The sequence below is a fragment of the Pseudonaja textilis genome, chromosome 2, assembly GCF_049901715.1.
Source record: "Pseudonaja textilis isolate UNSWEBS1 chromosome 2, rPseTex1.2, whole genome shotgun sequence".
Classification (NCBI taxonomy): Eukaryota; Metazoa; Chordata; class Lepidosauria; order Squamata; family Elapidae; genus Pseudonaja; species Pseudonaja textilis.
In genome coordinates, this window is record NC_141991.1 from 235,294,525 (window position 1) to 235,312,370 (window position 17,846).

The 17,846-nt window shown below is 38.0% G+C and overlaps 1 protein-coding gene across 5 annotated transcripts in view; it reads right to left on the reverse strand.

Moving 5' to 3' along the window:
- Positions 1-420: 420 nt before the first annotated feature.
- Positions 421-17,846, reverse strand: part of NNT (nicotinamide nucleotide transhydrogenase) — a 74,212-nt gene continuing 56,786 nt past the window's right edge. For all 5 annotated transcript variants that reach the window (XM_026716307.2, XM_026716339.2, XM_026716316.2 and 2 more), the window contains exons 20-22: positions 6,874-6,992; positions 4,840-4,955; positions 421-2,625 (exon numbers count right to left, since the gene is read on the reverse strand). In XM_026716307.2, coding sequence (XP_026572092.1) covers positions 2,476-2,625; positions 4,840-4,955; positions 6,874-6,992 — 385 coding nt within the window. In that variant the 3' untranslated portion in view covers positions 421-2,475. The remainder of the gene's footprint in view (positions 2,626-4,839; positions 4,956-6,873; positions 6,993-17,846) is intronic.

A 17,846-nucleotide genomic window follows, 5' to 3' on the forward strand; every position in this document is an offset into this window, starting at 1 on the left:
TGTCAAACTCAAGGCCCACGAGCTGGATCTGGCCCATGAGGTGCTTAGATCTGGCCTGCAGGACCCCCCTAGAAACAGCAAAGGATCAGCCCACAGTGACTCTTGCCAGCAAAAAAAGGGCCCTCCCGACCTTTGTTTTTGCTGGCCACCTAGGCCACCACTGGTGCCCCCGACACGAGTAATGTTGAGTTGGCCATGTCCACTGGACCCCCCCAAGATGAAACACAAGCCTGATGCATCCCGCAGTGAAATCAAATTTGACACCCCTGGCCTAAACATTGGTATCTGAATATGGTGAAATGTTAATATATACTGTAAGTTCATGTATGTTATGCCGTACGATAAATAAATATGTAAAAATTAACATGTGGTGCCCACTAAAACCTACACCTTTGAGAAAATAATCAGGCAGCCAGAAAATTTTGCAGAATATATATTTTCTTCACTTTATTATTTTATTTAAATAATTCTCTCCTGTTATAAACACTGTTCTAATGTTGGCAATTGTAATTTGCATTTTCTTAGAAATGGTTTGCGTATCTTCAAATTAAGATAATATATTAAAATAAGACAAAGGCTACAGCTTTAAGGCAGCATTAAACAATCCAAGGCTATCTTCACCAATGCTCCTCTTCTTGGTCACATTTGCATGCAGGCTGTACACAGAAATGTATAGCACCAACTCAATGAAATTTAAGGTCCCAAAACAAATCTTGCTAAAACAGAGCTGCCCTGTTTGGCTCAAGTTTCCTTATACAGCAGAATAATCTACTGATGTTTCACTATTAAGTTTTTGCTAAACTGCTAAAAAAGGACAGAATTAAAAAAGAGAAACACTGAACATCTAGCTGAATGCTTTTTCTGAAAAGCCCTACTAAAACAAATGGAATTTCATTAAAAACATTTATTTTCTCTTGATTCATGGATCTGGAAGCTCAAACTGGATTTAGTTCACTGTTCTAAGCTGATATTCCACATAGAGGAAGCTCAACATAGGGAGACAGGAGGTAGCTAAATGGGCATCATTTTCATTTGCTATTAAATTAAGAGGTCATAAACCCAACGATAAAAATCAGGATATACAAACAGTCAAGTTGGGCTTAGTTTAACTCACTTCATGGTAGGCTGTTTTGCCCAGATGTTAAGGCTTCCTAACAGTTACAGCTATTTATTTTGCCTCTGTCACTACAGATGCTTGCTACATCATTATGCAAACATGACAAATTCATTTCATTTAGTTAAACATCTGAGTTTCACTCAAGTGCACTATACATATTCAAGACTGCGCTGGAAACCACTAAAAAATCTATTTACCACTATACAGAAGCTTCAACAGTTGTCTTATTTAAAGTAGAAGGAAGACCAGTCATCTGAATTTTGTGTGTGAGATTGGGTACATGGGTGTGTTTCTCAAAGTTGACTGGTTTAGCACATCTGTCCAAATAAATTATGAAATTAAAAGGTATTTCCAAGAGTCTGAAATTTCATTTTATACTCACAGCATATGTTTGACAGTTTCTGTAAATGCATTAAAACCCACTATGAATATATTAAAATGCATTTCATAAGTGGCCAGAGTCATCTTCATGACTATCAACATTATCATCATTTCTGTTTAGAATAATGTAATCAGATGGTCATAAAATACTGTAGAGAATAGGGAAGATGGCTTTGACCAAACTTGGCAACTTTAAGACTTGTGGACTTCAACTGCCAGAATTCTCCAGCCAGAAGTCCACAAGTCTTAAAGTTGCCAAGTTTGGGGACCCCTGACTTTGACAGACAAACCATTACTTAAGCAAAAGGGATATGAAGCATTTTTTTTTAAAGTCCAGAACAAGAAGATAACATTCAAAACTGGCTCAGACAGATGCCTCCCTAATTCATTGAAGTATAAGAAGGAAGAGGAGGTACAGCACAATCAAATACACAAGATTCTGTTATTACAACCAATCTCAATAAAAGTAGTCTTCCTGCAGCGCTGATGTCCAGGTCTGGTCTATGTAGTGGGGCTGACCAATACCCAGTTCAGATTGATTGTTAATGATTCCCGACGAACAATTTGCTAAACTCTAGGGCCACAGAACTTTTAATGGTCGTTTCCCTTACGTCTTATGTCACATTAAATAGACAGATTCTCCAAATTCCTGAGTCTCATTGTGTTAAGTTATGGTTGCCAAAGAAAATTCTTCTAAAATAGACTGCATTCAGCTGTATGTATTCCAGGTTCTGAAGAATGTTCACTTCAATGTTTCAATGCTTTGTGGTTCTTTTTTGTTTGTTTTTCCTGCTCTTTTTAGTAAAAAATATTCACTGCATTTCTGGGCCTTAAAGTTCCTCTCTTTGCCCCCTAAAATCTTCATTTCAAGAACACCTGCTAACCTTTATCTTTTAACGTTGATAGATAACACTTTTTTAGTTGTTGGTTGTTTTTTTTGTTGTTGTTCATACTGGCCGAAGAGTACATTTTAATATTTAATTTGCATACAACTCCCTCATTTTGGTCTGCAGACCATCACAAGTCTTCTTAGCATCCCCTAGAAGCATGGCAGTGTTGGGCTTGTAGAAGATGGGGTTATCCACTGCTGCATATCCAACACCTAGAGATCTCTTCATAACGATCACCTGAAACAAGGACTTTCGTGTTATATATCCAGCCTCTTTACAGACAGTCATACAATCAACATTAGGAAAGAACAAATATGTTAGGTTTGTAGAAGACTCTTATTTGTGTATTAAATTGATATGCAGTGCATGTCACTAGCTAAACTGACTCTGGGCTGTCTTACAATGCCATAAAACATAAATATTAAAAACCGTAAAATTAACAACAATTAAGCAAAGGCTAAAAAACCAAGAGGACAAAATGGTGCAGGGATGGGCTTTTATCCTTCTATCATACAACCAACTAGTATGTCCCCTTCAGAGCCCCAGGCCAACTAGCAAAGTCAGGTTTTAAGGCCTTTCCAAAAGGCCAGAAGGATGGAGAAAGATCTCACTTCCAGTGGCAAGGTGTTCCAAAGGAGGGGGCCAAGGCACGGGCTGAAGTTTCTATGGCTCCCTGGACCTTCAGCAACTCTGGTTTAACAGGGTTCAGCAAAAGCCTCCAGGCACGACAAAATTTGGGTTGCCCAGGATAGAAATGTAAAAATTAAGTATCAACAGCATACTGATGATACTTCATCTGGCGGCGTTGGGTAATTTCAGCCAGCATCTTCATGTAGATGTTAAGGAGAAGAGACAGTAATGCTAGTGGTACACCACAAAGGAGTGGCCATGTGCTGGATCTTTCATCTTCAGACTTATGCAGTGCTTCAATTATTTTAATTCTTCTGCCTCTGATTGATTTATAGACATCGTATATACTGTTTTTGGCTGACTGTTGTTAGCCACCCAGGGTTCATAGGTAAGATGGCACTGGGCAGCTAGATTCATTTTCTTTAGTAAACAAACAAATGTACACAGCTAATATAAACTTTATCAAATGTAACTCAGAACAGGTAGATTTAATTATATCACATGATTACAGATCGTGTGATTGGGATGGATTTAATTATTTTACAAAACTAAGGATAGGACAGGCAATCTATAGGTGTTATAGGAAAGCTATTCCAATCCCTTGTTCAATTTAGAATTCGCTAAATCAACAACAGGAGGCATCCAGTATTTTTTTAAAACTCCAGTAAGAAAGAACCCATCACAGTTCTTGGAAGGCTGTTTCATTGTTTTAACAGTTTTTATCATCAAGAAACTCATCATAATAATCACCATGCATTTATCTTTCTTTTCATTTCAACCCACATACCCTGTCCTGTTGTTTGTTTTTTTAGTTATTTGTAGATGACTACCAGATTTCCTTTCAGCCTTTTTTTTATAAGTTAGTCCCTGACTCCTTTAACATTTCCTCTAGGTGGTTGGTTTTCAAACTCTTTATCATTGTGATAACTTCCTCTGAACCTACTCCAGCTTCAAGTCCTAGAACTAGATACAGGTGTGACCTAACCAGCACAAAGCACCATAGAACCATTATCTGCCATAATCTGGGCACCATCCTTTCCTTAATACAGTCCAAGATTCCGTTGATCTTTTTAACTGCTGCATCACAGCAAGTTTTTCATGATATGGAGTTCCCTGAAGTTTTATTCTTCTGATATTTATCCCTCCCTTTCTTTACAATGAGTCTTAAGCTGCTACGTTTTTCCAAAACATTCCAAAATATATTATTTCTTCAAAACACCATAGAAAGGATTCTATTTGTTATGTAATATAGTTTCCAAGGTTTATCTATGAATTGTGGTGGTAGAGGATACACAGAGCTCTAGTTGATAATTACTGGCCCTCATATTTTTAAAAAATAAAATAAAATAAGGGAAAACCTTTCACCAATTACAACTAAGGAAAACTAAAAGCTATCTTAAAAATAATTGTGATGGTATCCCTTTTTTTCCCCATCAAAAAAGAGTTCTTCAAAGATTGAATGATCTCAAGATGATATGGGGTTCTTGACCAGTGTATCAAAGAAAGCAACAATACAGTTGCTTCACCCCAGAAAAATCACAGTTTTAACTGTGTACTTTTAGCAAACCCATCAGCCCACTAAAAATATCGGGGTGGGGAAAAAGGGATGCTAATGGTACTGCCTCCATTGGACAGTTTTCGAATAATTGTGTTCTTTTCCTTACCATCTTAGGTACTTATCTACAGTTATTAGCATTTTGATTTAAGCTGTTCAAAGAAAAAAAGAAGAGTTGTGGGATATTAGCAGAGATCTGAATATGTAAATGACTTTAAAGAAATCAATAAGGCATGGGATTTCTATTACAATATTTTGTCACTCACCTGCTTTGCCTTCCAAACTTCAAGAACAGGCATTCCAGCAATGATAGAATTTGGATCTTCTTGGGCAGCTGAATTAACTGTGTCATTAGCTCCAATGACAAGGACCAGATCCGTTTCTGCAATAAAAATACAAGGAAAAAACACATATACATTAATGAATAGAACTCCAGTTATTATTAGTAATGAATTCTGGGTTAGATATCTCTTAATCTGAAGCCCCTCATCCCACTAAGAACTATAATGGGCAAGAATGGCACTCCCTAAAACTAGATCTTGGAAATAACATATTTGTCTTACTTCATGTTGCAAAACTCTGATATAAAGAATGGCTGTTTTAGTAGTGAGTACTACCTTCAAACTACTATTATTTAGGTTAGTAGTTTATTTTATTATTTATTTATTTATTCATTCATTCATTCATTCACTCATTCAATAGCTTACAATATAACAGAAACAAGAATAAACATAAGTTTAAATACAAGAAATAGAAACTAATAATTGGGGACAATGGGACAGGGATGGTAGGCACGATTGTGCACTTATGCAAGCCCCTACAGACCTCTTAGGAATGGGGTGAGGTCAATAGAGGTTAGTTTGAGGGTAAAGGAGTGGGGGTTTGAGCAGGTGACAACAGAATCAGGTAGTGATTTCCAGACATTGACCACTCTGTTGCTGAAATCATACTTCCCGCAATCGAGTTTGGTTTACATTTAGTTTATATCTGTTGTGCGCTCGTGTTGTTGTTAAAACTGAAATATTGATTAACTGGTAAGACGTTGTAACATATGATTTTATGTACTATGCTTAAATGAGTGCTATTTATTTCTCTTTTATTTGTGTATTGTGATTAGGTTGTAATCCTAACTGACTTTGGCATATCCCCCAAAACTAAGCAATTTAGATATGGCTTGTATTTGGATGGGAGGCTGTCAGGAAATCTCAACCTTATATGTTAGACTTAAACAAAAAATTCAGAAAAAGGCAAAGGCAAATTTGTTTTGCACTGTTCCTAAGAAAAATTCACAGACACGTTCATGAAGTTAACAGAATTCAAATTTGACTCTAGCAGGTTTACACTCCTAACATCGCTTGGTTGGAGCATTAATTTTAAAGAAAGATTTGGATGCAAACATAATTGAAGTCAGGTGACATGTAAATTTAATGTATTATTATGGCTGGCCATACATTCAGTAAGATGTTTAGACTGGGTTTGGTATTTTTATCTACCTCTCAAGTTCTTTTTTCCAAGGACTTGGGATATACAGATGTTCTCTGATAAAGACACAAGAGGTCATCACAGGATTTAAACTGTTCCAAGTAAAATTGCCTCTTGCAATTGACTCATAGTGATTTTGTCAATGCCAAAGATGTTCAAGTGATGCTCCAGAAGTTTTGGGATTGGATGCAAGATCCCTGTTAGTATATTATGGTTGGTCACACAGTCAGCCAGATATTTAGACTGGACTTGGCATATCATCAGATGAGTCCTTCCCAAGACCTGGGATAAGCAGATAGCAATAGCACTTACTTGTATACAGCTTCACAGTGCTTTATAGTCCTCTCTAAGCAGTTTAGAGTCAGCAGATTGCCCCCAACAATCTGGTTCCTCATTTTACCAACCTCAGAAAGATGGAAGGTTGAGTCAACTGTGAGCTGGTGAGAATCAAACTGCTGGCAGTTGGCAGAGTTAGCCTGCAATACTGCATTCTAACCACTGCACCACTATGGCTCATAAAGATGTTGTTTAATGGTGCTAAAGATATTGTTTAATGGTGTTGAAAGTAGCATCTCAGGATGTAAGCTGTTCCAAGTAACATTGTCTTTTGGAATTATTATTTAGGCTATTGGTTTGAGCTCCGAGTTTGGCAATTTGGTTGAAAATGTTTTGTCACCATTTGAGAAGACATTGTCAGTGTGTTTGGAATTATTATTGTTAGTTATTATATACACAAACGAGTATAATATTAGACTACTTTTTAGAATAAACAAATCATTTGTTGCATAAATGCAACAAAGTTATCATCTTTCTCTCACCTGGAAAATCTTCATTAATTTCATCCATTTCTAGAACAATGTCATATGGTACACCGGCTTCTGCAAGCAGTACATTCAGTTGTCCAGGCATACGACCTGCCACAGGATGAATACCAAACCTAATTTGGTGAAATAATTGATAAACTCATTTACTGGATATGTCAAAAAAATCATAAGTGTGTTAGCCATTTTGTTACTCATTAGCATAGCAAATTTCCACAGTATAAATCCACGGTAAAAATAGAGATGGAAGCCTAAACTTGAGAAAATAATTCATTCAATGTCACATCCAAGTAGAGTTCAATAGTTCCCAAAAATTTTAATTGATCAGCTTCCAACCCCCCACCCCCCCACCCCGTTTCTGTCCAACCTACCTCCCCCTGTTATCCTGGGTTCATTAGGCCTTTGAATGGTGTACAGAAGGGCATAATCCAAAAATTGTGCAGGATTACAGCAAATATTAAAGCTGATGAAGTTTAAATTGTGTTGTAGATCGAAGGAAAGGAGAGGCTTAGACCAGGGCATGCAGTTAACAACTTTATTTAAGGAACGGTGGTTGTCGCGTCTGCCAGCCAACGGGCAGACTAGCGTGCGAGCAACAGCTGGCTTGGCTTGACAGCCGGCTTTATATAGCCGGCTGTCAAACGGCGCCAGCCAATAGGAGCGGTTGGTGATCCTGCTTAAAAAGCGGACCCGGTTGGAACCCCAACCGGTTCCCAAGACATAACAAATTGGATTAATAGAAACAAGTAATATTATTCTTAATGAAATCAGTATACCTTTTCCTGCTGTATAAAGAATTATATTTTAAAGAAGGCTTTGTAGGAATTCAGAGCAATATATCTAAGACTCTGGGGGTTTGGGGTAGCCTTTGCGGCTATAGGTTATATATCTTTTGGTTAGCAGAATATAATATCATATTAGAATAAATAAATATTGGAATCAAGAACTAAGTTATTTGGAATTTGCTTTTTGTAACAAGTATGAAGCTTCCATGTTGTTTCAGATAGAGACAGTTCTTGACTTACAACTGTTAAGTTTAACGACTATTTGAAATGATAATGAGACTGAACAAATGGACTTAAGGCAGCTGGTCACATGGTCACATTAACAAAATTTGAGCATTCGGCAAACAGCCTGGTCTTCCAACTGACCACAAGAATGCTGCAGCCAGCTTCTCCTGCTTATCTTCCAAATATCCCACCCCTTGGGTCCCTTGGGCCTACCCTCTCACCCAGCTGAGTCCCTTCAGGCCTTGGGCTTACTTCACATCCCACTGGGTCTCACACCCTCCTCCATCCCCCATCACATCTCCCTTCACTTACCTTTTTTGAAAATAATCTTTGGGAAAAAGAAGCTGCCAATCTGCCAAGCGGCCTCCCTATATACAGAGGCTGCAGGCCGCCATCCTGGAAGCTGGTGCCACTTTGAAAGCAGCTTTGATTCTTGCAATCTGAGAATTGTGGCTGCTCCCAAAACGATACCTGCTTCCAGGATGGCACCGTGTGGCCTCTGAATAATAAATTGGCCAGTTCTTGTTCCTGAAGGCAATCTTTGAAAAGGTTAGTGGATCAAGGGAGGAGGGTGTGGGACCCATTGGGAAGCGCATGCAAGGACTGCAGGTGGGAGGTAGGCCCAAGAGTCTGGGGCCCAGCGGGGCAGGAAGTGAAGCATGGGGTGCCTCACAGGTTGGGGAAGACCCAGGGCTGGCCACCTATGAGTTGGGGGACCTATGTGCTGCATTAAGGACCTGAGTTTGTGCCAGGCCTCCCAGGGCCTATCTCATCTTCTGAGGCCCCTTGCTCTGCTCAAAGGTCACAAGCAGAGACTGTGGTCATTAAGCAAGTTGATCATATGGATGACTCACTTAATGACCATCACAATTTACAACCATAATGAGCAGGCTGCATTACAGTCACAGGCTGAGTATTCTATGTCTATGAGTATTTTCTGTTTTCTAATTGTTCATGACGTTGTTAAGTGAGTGGCTTATTTATTATCCAACTGACATCTCTTTTCAGTTGCCTTATGGATCAAAGGGTACAGATGCTGCAACTATCTTCATAAGCACTTAGACTGTGAATGGAGTAAAACAGCCAGTCAGGATAATGGGCATTTTGCTTACACACACACACAAAAAAAAACATTTGAAAACTGCACAGAGAGCCATGAGAGAGAGAAAGGCCGAGGTGGGGGGAGAGGAAATATCTGCTATCATTCTACCGAAGACCAGATGTAGAATCAGATATACAACAGCGGAACAAATAGGGCAAAATATTAAGAAGCTTAAAGTTTCAGCCAGCCACTAAGTAACTCAAGCCATGTGAAACAATCCTGATTCTTTCCAGAAAACGTGAAGGGCAAGAGTTTTCAGAATTTCTGCACTGAAATATATTAGAATTCAGGCAACTAATAACATTATATTTAAACAGTTTTTAATTATGGTGCATATTTGGATTTTATATACTATTAGCGACTCTGAAAGCAACATGCCCTTTCTTGAAATCATGCCAAATATTTTGAAAGAATATACATATCTGCAAATTGAGAGCTATCAAGCTTTCAAAAGTAACTGCATTTTTCTTTTCAGGGCACAGGAGTTCCACTTTCACTTTCAAAGAGTGTGGCTACTGCCTTTCACAACTCTGTTCTCTGCACTGTAGATTACACATACCTCAACTCTTTTATTTCCCTTTAAAGCAATCTGAAGAAAAACTGAAGTCACATCGTTACATGAGGTCCCTGAGCATCCTTTTTTTTCTTGCTAATCCCTTCTAACCACTTGTGCCAAAATTGGCAGCAAGATTTCCCATCAAATTGAGGCTAGAAACACACAAAGCCTGAAACAGGTGTTACATTGTTTGATCAATCTTTTCCAACAAAAGCCCAAATAATTTTTAAAAGCCTAAATTAAAGATGTCCTCCACAAGACTGCCATCCATGTGTACACATTGTATTCCTGATGAAGCATGAAAAAAGAGTGTTTCCAGTTCAAACACAGAATGGAAAGAAAAAGTGCATTCTGGGATGATCAGGAGCGCAACAGTATATGATGCAACGAACTTATAAAACTCTTCATAGAGCTCAAAAATGTTATGGAAAAAAAAACTCTAGACATCAAGCAGATGTAGCTTACTAGCATCACTTGTGTCTCCAGAAATTTGGCAAAAGCTACAACAGTTATTTGCACATGGATTATTAATGAAATTATAGCAAACAAGTTCTGGGATAAGTTAGACACATGAGCTCGTATTGTGCCAATAATCACTGCGTATTTTTTCCAGCTTTATGTAATAATGAATCTGGCTGCATGCCAGCAGGACAATATTGTGCACACAAACTAGACTTTCCTTCTTTCTATTCAGTATAGAGGATTGAAAGTCCACTATGCCAGGTAGATCTGTTATCAACAACAATAGTCACTTCAGGTGATAAGAAAGGCTCATTCTGACCAGCAATATAGTCAGGTTTCAGGAGGAAGGGGAAATGGCTGTAACTAAACATTCACAAGGAGTCAAGTATAAGAAAAGAAATATTGAAATAAATATTTCCCAATCTTCCCCAAGCATGGCTGGCTGGGGAATTCTGGGGGTTGAAGTCCACGCATCTTCAAGTTGCCACGGTTGTTAAATACTAGTTTAAACTAATGTCCCAAGTAGAAGTTCTGCTTATTTTAAACTATGGTTTACTGAAACCAGCAAAGATTAATCACAGTTACTAAAACTGCTTTTATTTTAAAGTAAGTGAAATGCTCTGAATTTTACAGTAATGCTAAACTATGGTTTATCATTACATCCAAAGCAGGCCACTGTTATTTCTCCAATTTCCTGGAATTGGGAAATACAAGTTAGCCTATTATTGTTATTATCCTAAGCAACTATAAGTTAGCCACACATAATTTTCTTAGACCCATGGAAAACTACAGAAAAAGCACTGTCAGTATAAGAGCATTGAAGCTTGCCAGTAGTTTTGTGCTGACACAACATTTGTATTGCATACACTGACCTCCTGATATACTGATACTGAAAAAATACTGAGCAGGCAGTATGAATTTAAAAAAAGACTTGCAGTTCATATACAATGTCACAATGTCACAATCATATACAATAGTGAAAGAAGAAGCAAAGAGCATAATTACATGATCAGCATTTTAAAATAATTCCAGTGCTAGGTCTGCATGGTTTTTTCTTCCATTTTCAAATTAAAATATATAGATCATTACTATCATCTTTATGTTATTTTAGAAATAAGATTTTAGAACATCTCAATACAGATTTAAACAGGGGTCAGGACACAGACTAAAGGAAATTATGCAGCTATGCATTGAAATTTAGCAAATTTGAGTATACCCTATGCTCAAGGGGGATTACAATATAATTCTGAAAAAAACAAATATACAGTTCTAGTCATGGCCTCCAAGTTACCCTTGGCTTAGAAAGAAGAGAGGAGGGACAGAACATCACCCCAATAAATATAGTTTTACAAGACCTTGAATGAATATATAAAAATAGATATTTACAGCGCCTTGCATGCAAATGTTTGTGACAGCACTGAAACACAATTCCTGCAATGAATTATAAAACATTAAAGTATATTTAAGGATGCAAAAATCCTTTCTCAGCTATGAGGAATACAGAAATGGTATAAGGCTTTACATTACTTCTCAGACTATAACACAATAAAAAAATTATTTACAGTTGGCTGTGTTTGTTATTAAGTGAGGATATATTTATAGTTAATAACTTGGAAGGTGATTTGTTTTCTGTATTACTGGTTCATATATTCTCAAACGGTTACATAAAATCTAACATTTAAGATTATGTTTAATACGATGTATTACTGAAATAGCTCATTTTATAAAGAACATCTTATTTTTTTTAACAAATCAAAAGAGCATCTGGAGATCCAGCATATTAGTGCAGTTGAAATAACATCACTGCAGGGAAACCCGATTTCATGACCAAATTCTAGACATTTATTTGGGTGATAGAGAGGAAGAAGCAAAAAGGAAACAAAACGACCAAAACATTCCTTTGCCAGGAATCAACATCTAGACAATCAGAGATTAACACCAAGATTAAAGCTAGACCAACAATCAAGTAGTAAACCATATTCCAATCAAGGAAGCTTTAACTCACTTAACGATGAACAACGGCGTAATCAAGAAACCACCAAGAACATTCCCATAACACTGACAAGGCTAAGCCATTACAGGCAGTCCTTGATTTAAATCAACAATGGAACCCAAAATTTCTGTTGCTAAGTGAGATAGTTGTTAAGTGAGTTTTGCCCCGTTTTACAACCTTTCTTGCCAGTTGTTAAGTGAATCAGTGCAGCTGTAAAGTAAATCTGGCTTTCCCATTGACTTTGCTTGTCAGAAGGTTACATGACTCCGCAACACTGCAACCATCGTAAATATGGACCAGTTGCCAGATATCCAAATTTTAATCACGTGTCCATGGGGATGCTGCAGTAGTTGTAAGTGTGAAAAATGGCCATAAATCACTTTTTCAGTGTGTTGCAACATCGAATGTGGCAACTCTAAAAAGACCATAGAAATATTTGGTCATTAATGGTCATTAAACGAATGGCTGTAAATTGAAGACTGCCTGTAGTACATAAACAGACAGCAAACCCCGCTCCCTTCTACCTCTGATGAAGGTAGTTGGATAATAAAACACTTTCAAGCAAACAATCAACTTTACCCACCCACGTTTATCCCAAAGGGGCTTTCTGAAGAGGCAATCAGACGTTCTGGTTTTTCTTTGAAAACGTTTCACTTCTCATCCAAAAAGTTGAAGAAGAATTGGATGAGAAGCGAAACATCTTCAAAGAAAAACCAGAAAGACCAGCTGCCTCTTCAAAAAGCACCTTCGGGACAGCCATGACCTGGATGGCTGAGAATTTCCATAGGCCTCCACGTTTATGCTCCACTTATGCTCTCCTTGACTTGGAAGCCCAGACTGAGGGGCTTCATCTAACAGGTTGTTGGCTTCTGGAATTTATAAGCAATCAACCACTCGAGGTTCACTCAGTAAGCAAGGAACATGCAGGAGGGAGCGGTATCCTCAACAGAGCACCCAGCCCTAGGACATACTGAAGCCAAAGGCAAGAACATCTCTCACTGAACCATGTCTGCATCTAGTCCTATATCCTTGCTTCTTGTTCTGTCTCTTGATTTCATATTGGCTGACCAACCTACTTGGATTTTGACTCTTGGACCATTGTGGATTAGTCCTCTTAACCCATGCTTAAATTTCACTTTGGATTGACTCCAGCAAGAACTTCGGAATAGCTGGCCTTTATGTCTGACTGCTTGCTATTTGCCAGTAAGCCAGTTCCAATCAAGCTGGCATATATATGCTCTGTCTGCAACAATACATCATTGTTGTATGCTAATATTCAATCTTGGTGATTTGTTTTTTTATTTTTTCAATTGAAACACCAATTGATGAAAAAATAGTGAGAATTTACAGTATATTATATAGAGTTTTCCTATCTCTCTGTTAGCTTTCAAGTATGGTAGTTTACCTGAAAGTTACTCAGCCGAGGCTTGAAGGAAAAATAATATTTTTAGAGGAACATACTGCATTTGGCTTACAAAGCTCCTATTATATAAAGTAAGATAGTAGGAAGTGAGAGGAAGTGAGAGAAGTAGAAGGAAAAATGTGTGTGTGTGTGTGTGTGTAATTTTTGACTGAGTTTATTAACACATCAAAGATGGAATCTGCTATGAAGGAGAACTTTGTGATAAATGGCAAGGTTAGGAAATATTTTAATAGATCCAGGCAGGCTTTACCTCTGCCCTGGCGTTCTTCTGAATCAGGAAAATCTGGCACAAATACTAATACAACACAACTGTGATCCATTCAGAACATGGCTGTGGATTTGTAGATTTGCCAAAAAAGCAGTGCCTTGCTATCCGGCGACCTGTCAGGCAGTGTGAAAGTTGTCTTCCTTACCAGCACACAGATATTATGATCTGATGACAACTGTGTGTCCTTGCTGGCATTTTATCCATCACAGATATGTAAATATGTCATTACATCTGGTTGCAAAGTGGGCCAGAGACCTGAGGCTCCATGGGCCTACAGGAAGGAGAGGGTGAACAGCTGCACTCAATAAACACCATGATGAAAGACCCAACTTACCACAAACAGAAAATACAGATTTCTTTCATTAAAGCCCTCTAGGTAATGGTTGTGGCAAACGCTTGCCAAAACGGGCTTTAAGATCTAATGCAGTTACATCAAAAAGTTCCAGTCTCTCCTGCACACAAAGCTCTGATATACAAAAGCTGAGGCTTTTATGCTTTCTGTCACTGAGTAAAATCAAAGTGAAAAACTAGCCCACACAGGAGCCAAGAAGAAAAAAGTTTAAAAAAAAAAAGATTAAGGGAGGGACAAGGAAAAGGGCAGTCAAACTCTGTTTAGCTGGTGGGTTAATTCCTGCTATAAGAAGCAAAGTGATGGTTTCTTAGATCCAACCACAAGTATGTTCACACTAGAATTTAACTGATAGAATTATCCTTAAGTAACTCACACAATAGCAGCATTCATATTTTCAGCAGTAGAAAACTCAATTCGAGTGTTGCAAGACCAAAGACCAGTTCAAAGATTCAACGTGTTAAATAGGAAATATGAACAGATCTGGCATTTCAAGTCAGTAGTCCTGTTCACACAATTCAGCTTTAACCTTCAACCACAACCCTACCTCAACCAATCCACCATCACCCAAGACTAGGCATGCACACCCCTAACTACCTCAATTCCAACTACTGCTGGCCTTAAATGCAAGCTACTCAATGCAAGAAGCCTTGTGAATAAAATACCTGAATTTCTCCTCTTACTAAATATGGCTAAATTTGACATCATATTTGTCTGTGAAACATGGCTCAATGCATCTCTCCCTGACTCCATTACCACTGTAAGTGACTATCATGTTCACTCATCAGATCGTGAAATTTGTAGAGGAGGTGGTGTTGCTATCTTCTATAAAAAGTCCTTACATCTAAAAAACATCCAAATTACCCAGGAGCTTGTTCTTCCTGAGACCATCATTTGTGAACTATCCTTAAATATCACATTTGATTCTTACTATGTTACAGAGCACCTGATTATGACATCGAACATGTAAACAAGCTAAATACACTACTAACATGGGCAGCATCCTGCCCACACACTTTTATCTTTCTTGGTGATTTCAATCCACATCATATTGACTGGACCCTAAATGAAAGTACAACTGAACCCACACACGCAACCTTCTACAATGCTGTTACAAATCTGGGACTGGAACAACTAGTAACCAACAACACTAGACTAAACAACTGCCTCGATCTCATCTTCTGCAATAGTTTGAATTTAATTTATGGAATACAAACTAAAGAACCCTTTTCCAGCAGCGACCACAATATGATTGACTTTTGTCTCAACATACGCCCACACAAAAATCATCACAATGATGTAATCCCCAATTATAACTTCAAAAAAGGCAACTATGATCTTATAGACAACGATCTCTCATCCCTTGATTGGCAATCTCTATTCATTGGTTGCAATACTGTTGAAGACCATTACAGCATATTTTTACTTGAAGTCAAAAGAGTCATCAAACTACATGTACCAACAACAACTCCCAAAACAAAACAAAAAACAGATTACCCATAACAATAAGAAAACTTCAATCCAAAAAGAGATCACTCTGGCGGAAAAACAAACCTGGTCATGTTACCAATTTCAAAAGCCGATACAAAAATTTATGCCACCAGACATTAAACAAGAGGAAAACCTTCTATGCACCAATTCTACCCGCGCTTTTTACAATTTTGTAAACAACAAACTAAAAGACTCAAGGTCCATCCCACCCCTGATAGGACCTAATGGTAAAGACTGCAACGACGACACCATTAAAGTCAACATCTTTAACACATTCTTTGGCTCAGTATTTGTAAACAGCAATGGATCATGCCCAGTATTTCCTAGTCGAACCACAGACAACTACAATGATCTAATACATATCAATTTTACAGAAGACAATGTTGAAAAAGCATTACGCAATCTAAAACCATCTCTTTCTATTGGAACAGATGGAATATGTGCCTACTTCTTTAAAAAGCTATCCACTGCCATAGCCGAACCTCTAAGCATAATCTTTGAAAAATCTTTCAGGACCAGCTCCTTGCCTAACCTACGGTCACAAGCCACGGTCATCCCCATCTTCAAAAAGGGAGACCCCAGCCTGGTTGAAAATTACAGACCAATTTCCTTATGCTGCATCACCTGTAAAGTCATGGAATCAATTATTAACCAATCCATTATCCTCCACTTAGAGACAAACAACCTACTCTCCAAACCGACACTGCAAAAACATATGGACTACACAACTCGATCAGGGCAAAGCAATAGACGTAATCTACATAGACTTCTGTAAAGCCTTTGATTCAGTGGTACACGACAAACTACTCCTAAAACTAAAATCTTATGGTATCTCTAGACAACTGCATAACTGGATAGAAGCATTCCTGTCAAACAGACAACAAATGGTCAAAATTGGGAATGTCCTATCAAATTATGTACCTGTCAATAGTGGTGTCCCCCAAGGCCAACTCTCTTCATACTCTACATAAATGACCTCTGTGATCATATTAAGAGCAACTGCATTCTTTTCGCTGATGATGTAAAGCTGTTCAATACCACAGACAATACTGCTACCCTTCAAAAAGATCTTGACTATGTATCAGAATGGTCAAACAAATGGCAACTTCAAATCTCAATAAATAAATGCTCTGTCTTACATATTGGCAAAAAAAAATCAGAAAATAAAATACAAGCTCTTGAAAATAAAAGTCAAGATCTTGTTGATGATCCAAGCTCTGTAAAGGACCTTGGAATACTCATCTCTAATGATCTAAGTGCTAAAGCCCACTGTAACTACATCACCAAAAAGGCATTAAGAGTTGTTAACCTAATCCTACGTAGCTTTTTCTCTGGTAATATTATACTACTAACTCAGGATACAAAACATTTGCTAGACCAATACTTGAATACAGCTCATCAGTCTGGAACACACATTACATATCTGATATTAAAACAGTTGAGAAAGTCCAGAAATATTTCACAAGAAGAGTTCTCCACTCCTCTACTCATTGTAGAATACCTTATGCCACCAGACTTAAAGTTCTAGACCTAGAAAACCTAGAACTACGCCGCCTTCAGTCTGATCTAAGTATGGTATATAAAATCATAAATTGCAATGTCCTACCTGTCAATGAATACTTCAGCTTCAACCATAACAACACAAGGGCACACAATAGATACAAACTCAAGGTTAACCGCACCAAACTTGATTGCAGGAAATACGACTTCAGCAACAGTGGTCAATGTCTGGAATACTCTACCTGACTGTGATTTCTTCCCCAAACCTCAAAAACTTTAACCTTAGACTGTCTAGTATTGACCTCACCCCTTTCCTAAGAGGTCTGTAGGGGACGTGCATAAGCGCACCAACGTGCCTACCATCCCTGTCCTATTGTTTCTTTTATTTTTCTTATATGTACCCATTTCATGTATTCATAATTATGTATCTACTTATACTTATTATCTTGTAAGCAATTGACAAATCAAATAAATAAATAAATAAATAAATAAATAAATAAAAGATAAAGGGAGAAATATGTCCTCATATGCCCCCATTCGAATGGAGTACATAACAAACTTCCCCCAACCTGGTGTTCTCCAGATGTGCTGAGTGGGAGGTATGAAGAACCACGTTGGAGAAAAGTAGTTCAAAAGACCCAATTTTGGCTTTAAAGTGGGTGAACGGAAGGTGAAGTACAAGAGGCAAAGAAGCTCTATTCTGAATAAAGCATAAAACTGATCACAAGACAATTGTTCTCAATTGGAGCCTGTTGCTGCTCCTCCTTTTCAAGGATAGGCAAGGTGTGCAGTGGTGGGATGGAACCGGTATAATAA